Here is a 16,258-nt window from a genome sequence, read left to right as displayed (position 1 = left end):
CATTTTTGCCACTGCGCATGCGCGAGGTTGCGGATGGGACTGAGAGCGGGAAGGGACATACCTCACGGTTTCGCATTCTCGACCGGACAATAAGGAGCCGAGAAACATTTCGAGAGGCATCCCCCTTGTTTCCACAGATGTCCGATCTCGGAACACCTCGGTGGAGACGGAGTGTCGACATCACCCGAGCCAGGTACGAGCTTTAGGCCCTCCTTGTGTTGTGTGTCACGGCGGTTGACAGCTGACAGTTCCGCGCGGCATGGGCTAGTTAGGTGGCAAACGTTAGCATGCTGCTGGCTTGAACCTGACAGTCCAGCGAGCCGGCGTCCCTTGCGATATTATCCTCGCTATTTGACGCTTATTGCCGGCGAAAAACACCAAGCTGGGAAACGAAAACGCAAAACGTGAATGAGTACTCTCTGGTAACTCAAAGCTGGTTGCAGCCGGTTTGAAATGTCCGCATCCCCATAAACCACCGCAATCCTTTCTGTCGCCACAGAGACGCGCGAGCAGCTGTTGCGACATTTTCGACCAACGCTCATTTTTCATTGCTTTGATGTAATGCCTTATTGATTGTTTTTCAATCCAGTTCAAGGCAGGATTATTATCTCGAGCGTGGCGAGGTTTTGGTTGGGCTTCTTTTGCGTTATTCATTAATTAGACCATTTCGGACACATTGGTTAATAGGTAATTCTCAATGTGGCTTTTATGAAACACGCACTGGCGTCTTACGTTTTATACATTTTGCATTTCACGGTAGTAAACGTAGTGTCACATCCACACCGATGATTGCTCCTCCTCATCGCTTCATGTACTTGACAATTGAATTAAGGCTACATTATAAATGAGTACAGTTATTGTAACAGAATGTGGGCCATGAAATTTTACAAAGCGCACATACCAATTCAAAGTCATGTGACCAAAAATGAGTGGCGCCAAGCTACGTTTTAGATGAAAATAAAAACGAGCGTGAGTCCAATCATTTAAATTGTGGCATCATGTACTTTGATTCACTGAGAAATATTTTTTTTATTTGAGTTCAATTTTCATTGATGTTAAGCAATGTATTTACATTAGGAGCAGTCAAAATGAATGCATCTGCTAGGATTTTGGCCCTCGGGGTAAAATGCAAAAAACAAGACAAAAGAAAAAATGACAGACGGGGAAAAGTTATCCAGGTGCCGTCTCCCGTTTGGGAACGCCGCGTATTGAAACAAGGCAGCCAGCAGCGACTGGTCCAACCGGTTGGAGCCGCTTTTTTTTTTTTTTGTCCATCTCCAAGTTGACCCTGGTTATTCTTTGACATGCTTTGTGTCGATACTGTACCTCGGTGAGTCATTGGTAGATGTGCTTGAACCTGTTCAGAGATGGGAAATAATGTCATTCGTTAAAGACCCAATAAAATGAATTCAGAGTTTTGGTTCCGATATTATATGTTTGTTGATACTTATTGGCACCACCTGCAAAGACTGAGAACTATGTAGTACGGTACTCACTTATGGAGACCCTGTCCTTGACCATTTCAGTGTTCCATTTTTTGGGGGGAGGGTGTGGCTAACACAATACCCAGTGACACAATTGGGCGTCTTTCACGATTCACCGCTCCTCCACTGGAAGGGAACTTAGTGCCTTCATTCGCTGCAGCAAAGCAGTTGTGATGTGAAGTTAGCCAGACAGCTACGCCTACACCCTGAATATACATCTTCTCTTCGCATAGTCAGCTGCAGTGGCCGCTTTAGAACGCCTCGTTATCAGGTGTGAGTACTCGCTCTTCAAACAGAAAGGTGGAAAAGCAAGGAGGTGGGTAAAAATAACTGAAAAAAAGCTAGCACGTGGGCTGGGGCTTTGAGCAGGCGTGGCCACTTCAGAGTGCCTCGTTGTCATGGCTTTTTTAATATTTTTAATTTATTTCGGCAGGGTTGTTAACCACTATGTAGTATCTCTGCTGAGTTTTTTTTCCTCATCCTTGCTTTCTGTCTTCCCTGTGTTCTGTTTCTACTGCTCCAACACCTCCAATCCTTGACCCTAAACCTTGCCCTTGTCCCCAGCAGAAACCAAAAAGATACACCCGCACCACTTTGGTTTGAAGCAAAATAGGGGTGTCACTTTTAATCTATCAATCGCCAACCAATCAATTATCAACAACTATTTAATTTATTGATGAATCATTTCGAGCCATTGTGTCATTTAAAATTGTCCAAATCCTCAGATTTTCAGACTCCTCTCAGTAAATATTGTCTGATTTGTGGAGTCTTCCAAGAAAGCAAACAGATTATCTTGTGTGGTGAATAAAAAAAAGAGAGATTTGCAAACATCTGCTTTTACTTTGAAAAGTAGTGATAAACAATTTTCCACCTTTTCTGGGTAGTTATGGACCAAAGCAGTAAGTGAATCGAAATCAGTTTTATAAAAAAAGGAGACGCTCATTTTAATCTGTTGTGGAAATAAAAATAATGATTTGCAGTCTTCCTGTGATTAACCTGTCATTGGCATGGAGCTGAACCTGAAGAAGCCCTCAGAAGTGTATTTCGAGCTAGTCGGCCTTCCTTCAATAACCAAGAAGTGGCTCTCACTTTCAAGAAGGAATAATTAAAAAGGAAGAATACAGCGTCACTTGCCCCCCTCCCCAGTGATGGTGCATAATTGTTTATTGAACTTAGTTTAATCATTTAACAATACCAAATAAACGACCATCATCAGTTAAGAAACAATAATCGGGAGAAAATAGAGTTTCATCTGATTGTTCAATTAATCAATGGAATAATCGATTTTCAAAATATTGAATGGTGACAGCCCCAAAGGAAAGCGCAATTCACATCCACCTGACCCCTTGGGTCATTTACGCTTGCCGCTGGCCAGTCATGTCGCCTCGATGGAGAAGGGCGAACGGAAAAGAAGTCATTATCCCGCCAGTTGTTACCTCACCTGCAAGCGTCAGCTAAACTCAGTTGGGTTCAGCCACGCTCGCTAGCCTGTGAGCCTACCAGCCACCCTCCCTTTCCTCGCCCCGGTATTCCTGAAACCCCTTCCCCACTTTCCACTCCCCACCCCCACCCCCCTGAGTGCTTCGCCATGACGTCCGTGCGGTTCACCGTAACGCCCACCAAGGCGGAGGACCACCCCGGGCTGTCGGACACGTCGCCCGAAATCAGCTCCCGCTCCGGCAACCACGTGCGCTTCGGCTCCCGGGAAAGCATCAGTCGAAGCGAGCCCCCCAGCGACACGTCGGGAGGAGGAACGGCGCCGGCGGGAGGAGGCGGCACGGATACGCCGGACCACGGTAACATGGAGCAAGGTGAGCAGCGTGCGCAGAGAATAAATCCCCAAGTGTGAACTGGCCTACTAATCTGGAATTTAATCTGGATTTTAGCAGATATGTCAATTGCGCCGTCAGGATTTACTAACCGTCACTAAGTGTAACATGATGCGCAATACTCATCCCCTGGCAAGTCTGGCGGCTGGTGGCCCATGCAAATATCTGACGCTGACTAAATTGTCATTTTAGCCACTTTGCCTACAATTCAATATTCAAATAATATTCTACGAGTACCCTTTTCCTTTCTTTGCCCATTGTGCCTTTTCCAGAAATGACTTTCTTTAAGTTTAGGGCTTTGGCACCTTGCTCGAGGTTCGATGGCAGGCGGCGTTCACAACCACTTAGCCATGGCCGCCATTTACTGTACATATGATCAGAGCTCGGGTGAACATTGGAACATCAGGCACAGCTGATTTTTAAAAGTACAGTCGATATAAATTCCCTTGTAGGCAAAGGGAGAAGTTGGGCTTTTGTTTTGCAAACAGCTGGCCTAACAAACTCTATTTGCTTCCCTGACTCAGCATTTGAGCCAAGAGTCAGCAAAACCGGCCGCGGTCAGCTGACGCTTTCACTTCCGTGCTTGAAAGAACAACTTGTGCAAGTCCATAGTGACAAGGCCGCCCCACACTGTTCATATTTAATAAGCTTCCATAAGTAGGAATTGAGCTGCTTAATCCCAACTGCGTTTCAAGTGTCCCCAAGTGAGTGGCTCAGTCGAGAACCAAGACCTCGGAGTAGCGCGGCGCGAGGCAGCACTGCACGGCCTCCCACCCCTTCGCGCCCCTCCCCTGCAGTGATGCCAGATAAATCCCACGCAGGTGTGCTGACCTCAGCTGGAAGACACTTGTCAGTTGACACCCCCCCCTTTGATCCTCTTCCCCAGTTACGCCTTGAGAGACAGAAAAAGCTCTCAAGTCAGTGACAAAACCGTTATGCGGTTATTATTATTGTCAGCTCAGGAAAAAAAAAACAACTCAAAATCGGGTGAGGAACAGGTATCCACTAATGGGTTTTGATTGCACGTGCGCGTTCAACCATGTTGCAGGAGGTGAACCTTTTCGTTTACTTTCTACACTTCTGTGCGGGGATTATGGTCGCCACGATAGAGGGCAGCCGCAGCCCAGCGGCCGTCACTTGAGCAAAACGCCAGCTTCTTGCTCACGGTGCGTTCACCTCTGCCGTGCTCTGTCTTGGCAGGGCATGGAAATTCCAAACTGTCCAGCGTGTACATCAACAACAGCCACGGCGTGGATGACGACGACTTCTACGACAGGAACTTGGCCTTGTTTGAGGTTTGTGCAAATAACGTGAGGTCCCAACTCCACGAGTCTTGAACGTCTTCTCGTTCCTCGCAGGAGGAAATGGACACTCGGCCCAAAGTGTCATCTCTGCTCAGTCGGCTGGCCAACTATACCAACCTGATGCAGGGCGCCAAGGAGCACGAGGAGGCCGAGAGCAACAGTGAGAAGAAGAAGGCCAAGGTAGGGAAATGTTGAGAAATATTGAAGAAAACGGAGACCAAAAAAAAAATCAAAAATCTGAAGCTCCTCCCTCGCCGTCCAGTGGTGGCTGATGAACAAACTTTTGATTGGGAAAATGAACTGTAAATGTCATGCCAAAGGAAAACATTCCGTTAGCTTTTCGCTCAAGTCTTCATGGCCTCGCGGATGGGCGGAACACGATGGTTGCAGCGTTGCTAAGATATCTTATTGCAAAGAGTTTCTCATGCCTTGGTGAGATGTTTTTTTTTTTGTTTTGTTTTGTTTTTTAACTCACATTATAGAACACTAGCAAGTAGAAGCCGATTGGAGTTCTGTACGTTCCGGTTCTCTGCATGGCACTGAAGATGTCTGAATGTACAGTCAAACCTCGGTTTTCGAACGTCTCGGTTCTCGACCAATTCGGTTTTCGACCAAAAAGTTTTTTATGCCTCGGATGACGAACAAATTTCGATTCTCGAACAAACTGAGCACATTTGAATGCACCATTTGACTCCTCTCGCCTTCCTTACACGAGGAAGTGACGCTTCCTCAGGTAGACGAGGAAGTGACGCTTCCTCGTGTCGCTTTCCATTGTGAGCAGACATGTTCAATAAACATTTTTATTTTAAAAAGAGCGTGGTTTCGGTTTTCGAACAATTCGGTTTTCAAACAGCCTTCTGGAACGGATTATGGACGAAAACCGAGGTTTGACTGTAATTGGGTTTGCTGGTTGGGAGAGTGGGGATTCGAGGACGGTGGGGAGCAAATGTCTTTGACAGGGAGAGGGAGTACTTGTTCAAGCTTGGCCTGATGTCTTGACTTGATACTAGCGTAGTGGACGCAGTGACTTCATAACCGTCGAGCTGTCACGCGCCCAAAGCAGGTTGGCATTTATTAGTCTTTTGTGTGAGAGCAGCTGATGTCAGGTTGACCTCTCACTGGCATCTTGCTGATAAGGAGCCACCACCAGGAGATCAGATTGTTGTTATGTTGTAAATTAGTTTGCCGAATTGTAATGTGAGAGTTTATTTGGTGTCCTCTGGCCCTCCGCAGACGCCGCGCATGGGGACCTTCATGGGCGTCTACCTGCCGTGTCTGCAGAACATCTTTGGCGTCATCTTGTTCCTACGTTTGACCTGGGTGGTGGGGACCGCCGGCGTGTTGCAGGGTCTCTGTATCGTCTTCATATGCTGCTGCTGCGTGAGTGCCGCCGAGTGCCGTCAAGGGGTGTAAAGCGGCCAACGCGCCCGTCTCACCCTCGCCTCTTTGTTACCCCTCCAGACGATGCTGACCACCATATCAATGAGCGCCATCGCCACCAACGGAGTCGTTCCAGGTATCACTATGACCCACCCCTTCCCCCCAATTTGCCTCCTGCACAATAAAGATTTTGAATTGCCTCAATGGCACAAGATGGCAGCGAACCACTACTTTTGTAAAATGAAATGCCGCAACTGAATTCAACATACTGTAGTTCCTCGGCTCCAAAGTGCCACAAAATGGAGCCAAACTGATACAGTGGGAATTCGATTTTCGTTATTTCCTAGTTTTCGTTGGGATTCGGTTTTCGTCAAATCGTTTTGTCTAAATTTTGTCCACGTTATTGTACATCTGCTCAAAAAATCCCAAGACAAAAACAACAAAAAAAAAACCCTGCGTGACTCTGCCATTCATTTCCCAGAATCATCTGAGGCGCAAGCTTCAAAATAAAGGCACACCATAGAAAAACACAGTTTCACCACACTATAAGGTGGCTTCTTTCGTAATTGAATTCAGTCAACAAGCACAAAATAATTTGTGACTGCTACATAAGCCACCCAGGGGCCAAAGAAAATGTGGCGAAACTGATACAAGCGACAAGATCAAATTCGAGAGAACTCATAATTACGTTTGAAAATAGCTCCCTCTCTCCTCCTGTCTTCTACACGCACGCCATCAAGGGTCTTTAGTGAAGATCAAAGTGACATTAAACGTTCATTTATCCACTTTGTTAGTCATTTACTTCACACTGCACTTCACACTAGTTATTTTCTACAGAATGTATTTTTTTGTTAATACTGGTGGGGTTCTGGAACGGATTAATTGGATTTATATTATTTTCTGTCAGAAATACTGCTTTGGTTTTTGTACGATTCGGTTTGGGTGCGCCTGCATATTATTTCTTCACCTTACTTTTTCCTCCTCCAGCCGGTGGTTCCTACTTCATGATCAGCCGCTCTCTGGGTCCGGAATTTGGGGGGGCAGTTGGTCTGTGCTTCTACCTGGGTACCACCTTTGCCGGCGCCATGTACATCCTCGGAGCCGTCGAGATCCTGCTGGTGGGTTGTCTGTCTTTGTATGTCTTTGCCACTTGCAGTTGCGCGCTCGCAGGCCACACGCTCCCTATTCTCCGCCTCCAGATGTACATCGCGCCTGAGGCAGCCATCTTTACTGCCAAGGGGCTGGAGGGCGAGGGTGCGGCCATGTTGAACAACATGCGCGTCTACGGCTCCGTCTGCCTCCTCCTCATGTCCTTGCTGGTCTTTGTGGGCGTCAAGTACGTCAACAAGCTGGCCTCCGTCTTCCTGGCCTGCGTCATCATCTCCATTGTCTCCATCTATGTGGGGGCGCTGGTCTCCGCTTTCAAGCCGCCCAACTTCACGTATGTGCGCTCTTCCCATCGCTGGCACATTGCTTCCTTTTGATGCTTTACATTTGTGACACGAGGCAATGCAAAATTGCCTGAATTTTTTAATTCGTAGACTTTCCACGGGAATTTGCGGGAGGGAACCGGAACAAAAAAAAAACTGAAGTTTGGCTCTTCCAATGAATTTGGGATATTGTGTTGAATGTGAATTAAAAGCAATGATTTGCAAATCATGTTCAACCTGCATTTAATTGAACACGCCACAAAGACAAGATATTCAGCGTTCAAACTCAAAAACTTTTATTGTTTTTAGCAAATAATCATTAACTTGGGATTTTATAGCTGCAACACATTCCGAAAGGGTTCCAGGATAGGTGGCCAAACAGACTGAGAAAGTTGACGAAAGCGCATCAAACACCTGGATAGAACATCCCACAAGTGAACTGGCTAACTGGGAACAGGTGGGTGTCATGCTAAAAGGAGCTTCCCACTAAAATATTGCGTTATCTTTGCAGGGTTTGTATGCTAGGAAACCGAACCATCAACGGCCATGATCTCGTCGACAACCAGTGTGCTAAAACCGTCCTGCTTTCGGCCGAGAGTGAGCTGGCCAACGAGACCCTTGCTGGAGGTGCATTTTGTCTGCACGTGCACGGCGGCTCAGGAACCTGCAAAGTTGACAAAGGTTTCGCCCTGCTCCCCAGCGGACGTCAACACCACGGCGCTCCCAACACTCGAGTTGGTCCCCAGTCCCAGCCCCATTCCGATGGAGAAGACCACATACCTGTGGAGCCGCTTCTGTCAGAGCGCCGAGCTCAACTCCTCCTGTGACGACTACTTTGCCGCTAACAACTTCTCCCAAATCGAAGGCATCCCCGGTCTGGCCAGTGGCATCATCGCCGGTAACGCCACCCACGTTGCCAGCTGTTCGCCCGCTGCGGGGCTGACGTTTCTACTTTGCGTCGCAGAGAACCTGTGGAGCTCGTACCTCAGCAAAGGAGACGTGGTGGTGAAAAGCTCCTTGAGCTCCCCCCAGGGACCCCGCTCGGCGTCCACACAGCAGCCTTACGTCTTTGCTGACATCACCACCTCCTTCACCCTGCTGGTGGGAATCTTCTTCCCCTCCGTCACCGGTAAATACTTTCTCATTTTCATGCATTGCAACTATGATGGCTTCCACTCAAGCATTTGTGAGGTGAGAAATCACTGAAGCCAGAGAAAAGGCCTGGCTTATCGATAGCTTTAATGATACCCGCCCATACCGACTAAAGAGTTGAACAGGTATTTTCCTAAAGCTTGTTCCTTGTCTTCCTCAGGAATCATGGCCGGTTCCAATCGGTCAGGGGACCTAAAAGACGCCCAGCGTTCAATCCCCATCGGGACCATCCTGGCCATCCTCACCACCTCCTTTGTCTGTATCCTTCTAAGAGAGCAATGCAGTGGTGCCTTGAGAGATGAATTCTTTGACCACGCTCAGGATGCAAAAAAGTCACGTCTCTTCCTATTTGAAATAAATTAAATCACCATTAATTTATTCCAGTCTCCCCACCCCCCCAAAAAAAAATTTGCAATGTCTGTTTTAACAGTTTTCATCACACTGAAAAGCCGTCATGCTGCCATTCCTGGTATCTCAGCCTTGTCTACTGGGGGGCGGTATAAAAAGACGGATATACTGTACTGATTGTTGAGACGTCGCAACTCCTCTCATCTTATCAGTACGGCACTAATATTAGTCATTATTCACAGAGGAGAAAGACTATATAACTGGGTCGTTGCACAGTTTGTGTTCAAGCTTTTGCTTAATTTTAAAGAGTGATTGCACTGCAACATAGATGCTAATGCTAATGCTAAAACAAAGCGAGAGTAATAACTTATAATGTATGAGATGAGCTATGCAGGTTTGATGGCCATGTTTTCCTGAGTTCATTCCACCCAGACCTAAGCAGCATTCTTTTATTTGGTGCCTGCATTGACGGCGTGGTCCTCAGAGACAAGTCAGTTCCGCTCGTGACGTGTCTCCCTGTGTAAGAGACATGTTGTAGAACTTTGTCACTTCCCACAGGTTTGGAGACTCAATCCAAGGGAATTTGGTGGTGGGAACATTAGCCTGGCCCACCCCTTGGGTGATTGTGGTGGGCTCCTTCTTCTCCACGTGCGGCGCGGGCCTCCAGTCGTTGACGGGTGCTCCAAGGCTTCTGCAGGCCATCGCCAAGGACAACATTATCCCCTTCCTTCGGGTTGGAGCTGACACCATAGGACATTTCGGCATGATGTCACGCATGTAAGGCAGTGCGCTGACGCACGTTTGCTGGTGTGCGTCAGGTGTTTGGTCACGGCAAAGCCAACGGCGAGCCCACCTGGGCTCTGTTGCTGACGGCCCTCATTGCTGAGCTGGGCATCCTCATCGCGTCTCTGGACCTGGTGGCTCCCATCCTGACCATGTGAGACTCCCCGGCCTCTCTCTTTGCACGTCATTGGTCACCAGAGCTGTCAAACACCTACTCTATCCAGGTTCTTCTTGATGTGCTACCTGTTTGTCAATCTGGCCTGCGCTCTGCAGACCCTCCTGAGGACACCCAACTGGAGGCCGCGCTTCTCCTATTACCACTGGTGTGTCCGCCGCTGCCACCACCACCGCCGCTGCAATTGGACTTGGTCTCTCACACACTCACGGTGTTTGTGCTTGTGTGTGTGTGTGTGTGTGTGCGTGTGTGTGTGTGTGTGCGTGTGTGTGTCAAGGACTTTGTCATTTTTGGGGATGACCATCTGCCTGGCGCTCATGTTCATCTCCTCCTGGTACTATGCAATCGTTGCCATAGTGATTGCAGGCATGATCTACAAGTACATCGAGTACCACGGGTATGTTGCCATGGCGATGGCATGTGCCGTTCAGCGTTACCTTGACTTTACAGTGGTACCTTGACATACGAGTGCCTCAAGTTACAAGATTTTTTGGATACGCTGAACACTGCACTTAACGTGTTGATGGGCAACATTCATTAGGCTACGCCGCCCACAAAGGCACACCAAAACGCTCAGTTTTTTCATTCCTGTGTGGAGTTTGCATGTTCTCCCTATACCTGTCTAGGTCTTCTCCGTGTACTCCGCTTTCCTCCCACATTCCAAAAACATGCCTGGCAGGTTAATGGAACACTCTAAATTGGCCATAGGTGTGACTGTTAGTGTGTTTACTTGTTCGTCTGTGTGTGCCCTGCGATTGGCTGTCAACCAGTTCAGGGTGTACCCCGCCCAGTGCCTGAAGACAGCTGGGATAGGCTCCAGCATGTCCACGGCCCTTGTGAGGATAAGTGGATTAGAAAATGAATGGATGGGTGGATGGACATTAAATCATTTTCAACAAAACTGAGGCTGTACTGACAACTTCTGGGTTTTCTTTCTTCTCCGAAATTCACATCGTTCTCAGAGTTTTTTCCACCATCTAGTGGTCAAGAATATTATTACATGCAGAATAGACAGGATTGAGAATGTGAATAATGAACGGTCCAAAAAAAAAAAAAGAACTGTGGGACGCAAACCTGACTTTGAGGGAGATTTACTGTACTGCACTGTTTTCGTTGGTACCACTGTATTGTATAGTTTGCACAAGCGACCCTAATGAACTGGCCCCTGAGTGTATACACTGTGGCCTATGTGTGATTCAGAGCCGAGAAAGAGTGGGGAGATGGGATCCGCGGGCTCTCACTCAGTGCCGCCCGTTATGCCCTCTTGAGGTTGGAAGAAGGCCCACCGCACACCAAGAACTGGAGGTAGGGGAGTCTCCCATGAGGTGAGGATACGAGGAGGAAGATTCGAGCTCCCTTTTAAGACCTGGCTCCCGCAGGCCTCAGCTTTTGGTTTTGCTCAAACTGGATGAAGACGCGCACGTCAAGTCTCCTCGCCTGCTGACTTTTGCCAGCCAGCTGAAGGCGGGAAAAGGCCTGACCATCGTGGGCACGGTGGTTCCCGGAAACTTCCTGCATAGCTACGGAGAGGCACTGGCGGCGGAACAGGTGAGTTCACATCAGTCCGTGTTTGATTTCTTGACTCCCAAGAAATAGAATTCATTAATGTGCGTGTCAGACCCTGAAGCTCCTGATGGATAAGGAACGAGTCAAGGGCTTCTACCAGTGCATCGTTGCGCAGAAGGCGCGCGAAGGCATCAGCCACATGATCCAGTCCAGTGGCCTGGGTGGGATGAAGCCCAACACCGTGGTGATGGGATGGCCTCATGCCTGGAGGCAGAGCGAAGATCCGCAATCGTGGAAGACCTTCATCCGTAAGTCCCCACCCTTGCGGCTTCTCACTCATCTCCGTTCCGCACAAGTGGCGATATTATTCTCACTCGGCTCTCTGCTGAAGGAGAAGTGCATATACAGTACTTGTTTTAAAGAAGAGATTCTGCTATAAAGTACACTGGTACCTTCAGACAGACGTTTATTGGTTCCGTGAATAAACAGTACATGCCTCTCTTTCTCTCTCTCTCTCTCTCTCTCTCTCTCTCTCTCTCTCTCTCTCTCTCTCTCTCTCTTTCACCCTGTATAGCCATTGTAATATAGCTCCTGCTTACCCATGACATTTCTTAGCCCGTCTATGACATTTACAATCATGTACACGAGCTGATTTTAAGGCAGAGTTATGTGGTTGTTTCAAATATAGCAACAGCAAATTGGTACCACCTTATGTCCCGCCACTCCCTTTTGAATAAGCAGCTGAAGACATCCCCTGTCCCCCTTTCCAGACACGGTGCGCGTCACCACGGCCGCTCACCTGGCCCTGCTGGTGCCCAAAAACATCTCCCTGTTCCCCAGCAACAGCGAGCCGTACGCCGACGGTTACATAGACGTGTGGTGGATCGTGCACGACGGCGGGATGCTGATGTTGCTGCCCTTCCTGCTGCGCCAGCACAAGGTCCAGGACACTCACTTTCTTCTTTTCTCTTTTGACAGTAGATGCCTCAAAATGACCACTATTATAATAGTTTATAATGTTCTAGTTTCTTCCCTTTTGATTTTTTTCCCCCAATTTTTCAATGTTAGTGTTTGTTTGTTTTTTAAACTCTAATAACCTGGCCTAGAACAGGTGTGGCGCAAGTGCGGGATGCGCATCTTCACCGTAGCCCAGATGGAGGACAATTCCATTCAGATGAAGAAGGACCTGGCTACCTTCCTCTATCATTTACGCATCGAGGCTGAAGTGGAAGTTGTCGAGATGGTAAGCACCCCCTCGCACCCCCGCTGTTCTTTGAGGTCGGAGGACACCGAATAACGCATCTTTTTGCCCACTCAGCACGATAGTGACATCAGTGCGTACACTTACGAGAGGACCCTGATGATGGAGCAGAGGTCCCAGATGCTCCGCCAAATGCGTCTCTCCAAATCGGACCGCGAGCGAGAGGTAAAGTCGCGCGGCTACGTGCCTGGAATATCTCGCCCTTCCCTCTCGACTTCTGAGTTGTTCAAAATGCTGGCTTCCTTCTCGCTGCTGGATTTCCTCAGCGGGTGCGCTGGAGTTTTGATGACGTGAGTAGCCAGCTATTAGCTAGTCCAACTAGATGGCTTCTTCGGGAGTATGGCGAGCTGTCTGGGCGTTTATTTCATAGCTTTGATAGCCGCTTTCAGGTCCCTGCATTGGGTTCTCTGTCAAACAGCTATGTCTTAGGGGAAATGTTATTTTCAACTACTGCCTTCCAGAGTTTAGCATTACAGTGCACTAGTAGAATGACTGGGGCACACTCGAACGGCTGCATGTTATAACGGATGCAAAACTGTACAGTAGTTGACATCTGCGAACTATTTGTAAAGTGCTAGAGGTGCATAATGTCTCTAGCAGGAGTAGTAGGAGCAGCACACAGTTGTCAATTAGGGTAGTTTAGCCCCACTAGTAACATACCGTTTTTACCAGAGTACCATAACTATTGTACACGTGTGCACTGTCATACAGTTGTGGAAACGCTACTAGTAAGACATAAGACCGGATTTACTAAAGGTTTGCACATGTGATAATGGGCACAAACTTGATTGAAGCTGATCTACTAACCAGGCGCAGCCAGTGTTGCGTCTGCCAAACCCGCTGAATTGCAGCCCAGTTGATTTTGCGCGTTGCCTGGAGGGGGTTTGGCATATGGATGAATTTATCACGCACGTTGTCATCTTATCAAAGCTGATAGAAATGCCACTGGAGGGTTTTGCACATTTTTGAAATGTCAGAAACAAAAATGATTGCGACATATGTTTTGAGCGATCAAATTTTGAATGGTATCAGGGCTTACTTGGAGCCAGGCACAGTCAAGGAGTCAAAAATCAGGCGATATCAACTCTGACAACACAACAGTATTTGGCTGTCTTGATAAATCAGGCCCATCGTGGTTCTATAAGCACGCTGAATTGTCTTACTACTGAGAATATAGGTGTACCGGTACGCAGTATGGAAGGCCTGCTTGAGCAGCTTTCCACGTTGAAGCCCCGTTGGTTCTGACCGAACAGTACTACCAAAGGCCCTCGCCGTCGCTCCGAAGTGTGCTCGCTAGACTAGGATGTGCTGGAGTTGTCCTAGCCAGTCAGCACGGGTTGTGCGTCGATGTGCGGGAGCCGATGCCAAGGCCGATAGGAACAAAGAGAAACGTAGCAAGATGACAGATTTTGGAAGAGAGGTCCATCGGTGACAAAGATCTGACCTTATCTCTTTTTCTTGCGGCCCGCGAACCAGGCTCAGCTGGTCAAGGACCGCAACTCCATGTTGAGACTGACCAGCATTGGCTCGGACGAGGACGACGATACAGACGGCGGTGAGCGGGACCGAGCGGCGGCCGGTGACCGCTCCTCGTCCGAGCGCCATCGCCGTGTTCAAATGACCTGGACCAAAGAGAAGGCGTCGCAGTACCGGGCCGCGCACTCTGGATGCTCCACGCCCGAGGGCTTCAGGGACATGCTCAGCATCCGGCCGTCAGTATTCACACGTCCTCGGCAAAAGTCCCAGTCTGAAGGAATCATTTGACATTTTCATCTTCCGCGTTTCTTGTCCGTTTCAAACCAATCCATCTTGAAAATGTTCAGCTCTTTCCAGGCACAATTTGGAACTCTTTTTCCATATTCCAATTAATCCCATTTTAGCAAAATGTCATAGTTATTCTTCCCAAAGGAGGAGTTATTTTGACACATTTCTTGATCAAATATAGTCTCACATTCTTCATTTTAACAAGTGAATAAAATCCACAGCACTTAATTTGGAGGTTCGCTCTTCAGAATTCCTCAGAATTTATATTCTCTCGTTTTTCAATGGCTTTTCCTTCAGTGATCATTCCAACGTGAGGAGGATGCACACGGCCGTCAAGCTCAACGAGGTCATCGTCAATAAATCCCACGATGCCCGAGTCGTCCTCCTCAACATGCCGGGGCCGCCTAAGAACCCGGAGGGAGATGAGAACTGTATCCTTACTCCTAATCTGGCTCATGTATGGATGGGACCCCTTTGGTGGTTTAATTTATGTTCAGTTAGTTTTGGTGTTGGCATGAATGTTGTCATGTTAGTTGTTGGCATAAATGCCTTTGCATATCCTTGACCCACTGAGCAGACATGGAGTTCCTGGAGGTTCTAACAGAGGGTTTGGAGCGCGTACTGCTGGTCCGTGGTGGAGGAAGCGAAGTCATCACCATCTACTCGTGATGAGACGTCCACTTTGAAGGCAGCTGCCAATCTACTGGAAGTGAGAGGGGGGTGGCCATCTGCTGCATGGTACTTCTCAAACCAACCGCCGCTAGTCGCTCACTCGTCTTCACTGTTCTGTCATGACACGCGCGCACCTTTCCATTCCACTGCGTCACACTGCAAGATTGAAAAAAAATAAAATAGCACCGTGTTTTTGTGGAGCGTGTTTTCCCCGCTGACAGTCGTCGTAAGATGTCAAGCGTCAGAGGCTGTCGTTACTCTGACGAGACTCAGGGTTGAATTTTTCTCTTTTTTTCTTATTATCGAAATATGGTATGTTTGTTCCAAATGTTGAAATTTGTTCGTGCTTTGCACTTTTGTTTCCATAATAGTAACTTAAATTGTTTCTTATCTCCTCTCATTTTAAACTACTGTACATGGATGGCACATGTTTTTGTTGTTGTTGTTGTTTGTCTTCGGTGACAGAACAGGTCTCTCGTAGTTCTGCCGTGATGTAAAGGGAGTTACACAAACCCAGTACAGTAATGATGTGCAGCTTCTTCACCTGCACCTGCCGTCATGACACTTTTTTGTGTAACTGCAATACCTTCAATATCATTTTGAGCAGAAGCCTCTAAGGTTGGTCACTGTGTACGTCATGTCCGTGGAGGTACGGGACGAGTTGAGAAACGGAACATACCAATGGAAATGACCAGTATGCATGTGTGCGATTTTAGAAAAGATTCATGTGCTGCTGTCTTTGTGTATGAATGAGACTTTGTTGCTGATGATGAGCTGTGAACTGCTTTTCCCTTCTTCACATTTTAGTGTTACAGTGCAGGGATTTATTTTCGTTTTTCCAACATCGTATTGCCTGTATTTTAAGACAGAGATTCCAAGATGTATCTTTTTTTAATGACACAATTATGAAATGAGACATTATTTGCTTGAACATTTTGGGAATAAAGTGATTTAGAAGAAACAAATGTTGACCTGCAGTTAAATTATTGGACATTGATACATGACATACAAATTTCAATTATTTTATTTGTCTCCCCGCACAAGCAGAATATACATTTGTAAATTATAGATTTCAATTTGCCCTGCAGACCAATGCCTGAAATACACAATTAAAAAACAAAGTCGTCCATAAAAAAACGATACCACTCAGTTCTAAAAGTGGAACATTAT

General features: G+C 47.5%; 1 protein-coding gene across 3 annotated transcripts; it reads left to right on the top strand.

Annotated features, from left to right (window-relative positions):
- Positions 1–27: 27 nt before the first annotated feature.
- slc12a6 (solute carrier family 12 member 6) lies at positions 28–16,053 on the top strand. Of its 3 annotated transcripts, none has more exons than XM_019871148.1 (26): positions 28–193; positions 2,052–3,295; positions 4,514–4,608; positions 4,672–4,797; positions 5,851–5,997; positions 6,079–6,133; positions 6,985–7,115; positions 7,197–7,438; positions 7,939–8,054; positions 8,128–8,325; positions 8,392–8,556; positions 8,740–8,838; positions 9,360–9,417; positions 9,486–9,660; positions 9,746–9,864; positions 9,935–10,033; positions 10,163–10,282; positions 11,086–11,190; positions 11,265–11,433; positions 11,504–11,699; positions 12,162–12,331; positions 12,503–12,634; positions 12,710–12,817; positions 14,129–14,364; positions 14,714–14,847; positions 14,994–16,053. In XM_019871148.1, the coding sequence occupies exons 2-26, from the start codon at positions 3,073–3,075 to the stop codon at positions 15,083–15,085; spliced, it is 3,510 nt and encodes a 1,169-aa protein (XP_019726707.1). In that variant the 5' UTR covers positions 28–193; positions 2,052–3,072; the 3' UTR covers positions 15,086–16,053. The 3 variants fall into 3 exon arrangements, with proteins under 3 accessions (XP_019726707.1, XP_019726709.1, XP_019726708.1); XM_019871150.1 differs by having other exon boundaries at positions 2,049–3,295; XM_019871149.1 differs by lacking the exon at positions 28–193 and adding an exon at positions 1,719–1,800.
- Positions 16,054–16,258: the final 205 nt, after the last annotated feature.

The sequence above is a fragment of the Hippocampus comes genome, unplaced genomic scaffold (genome assembly GCF_001891065.2).
Source record: "Hippocampus comes isolate QL1 unplaced genomic scaffold, H_comes_QL1_v1.1 scaffold83, whole genome shotgun sequence".
Lineage (NCBI taxonomy): Eukaryota > Metazoa > Chordata > Actinopteri > Syngnathiformes > Syngnathidae > Hippocampus > Hippocampus comes.
Note: the sequence above shows the minus strand (reverse complement) of the source record. Positions and strands in the feature narration are given on the sequence as shown.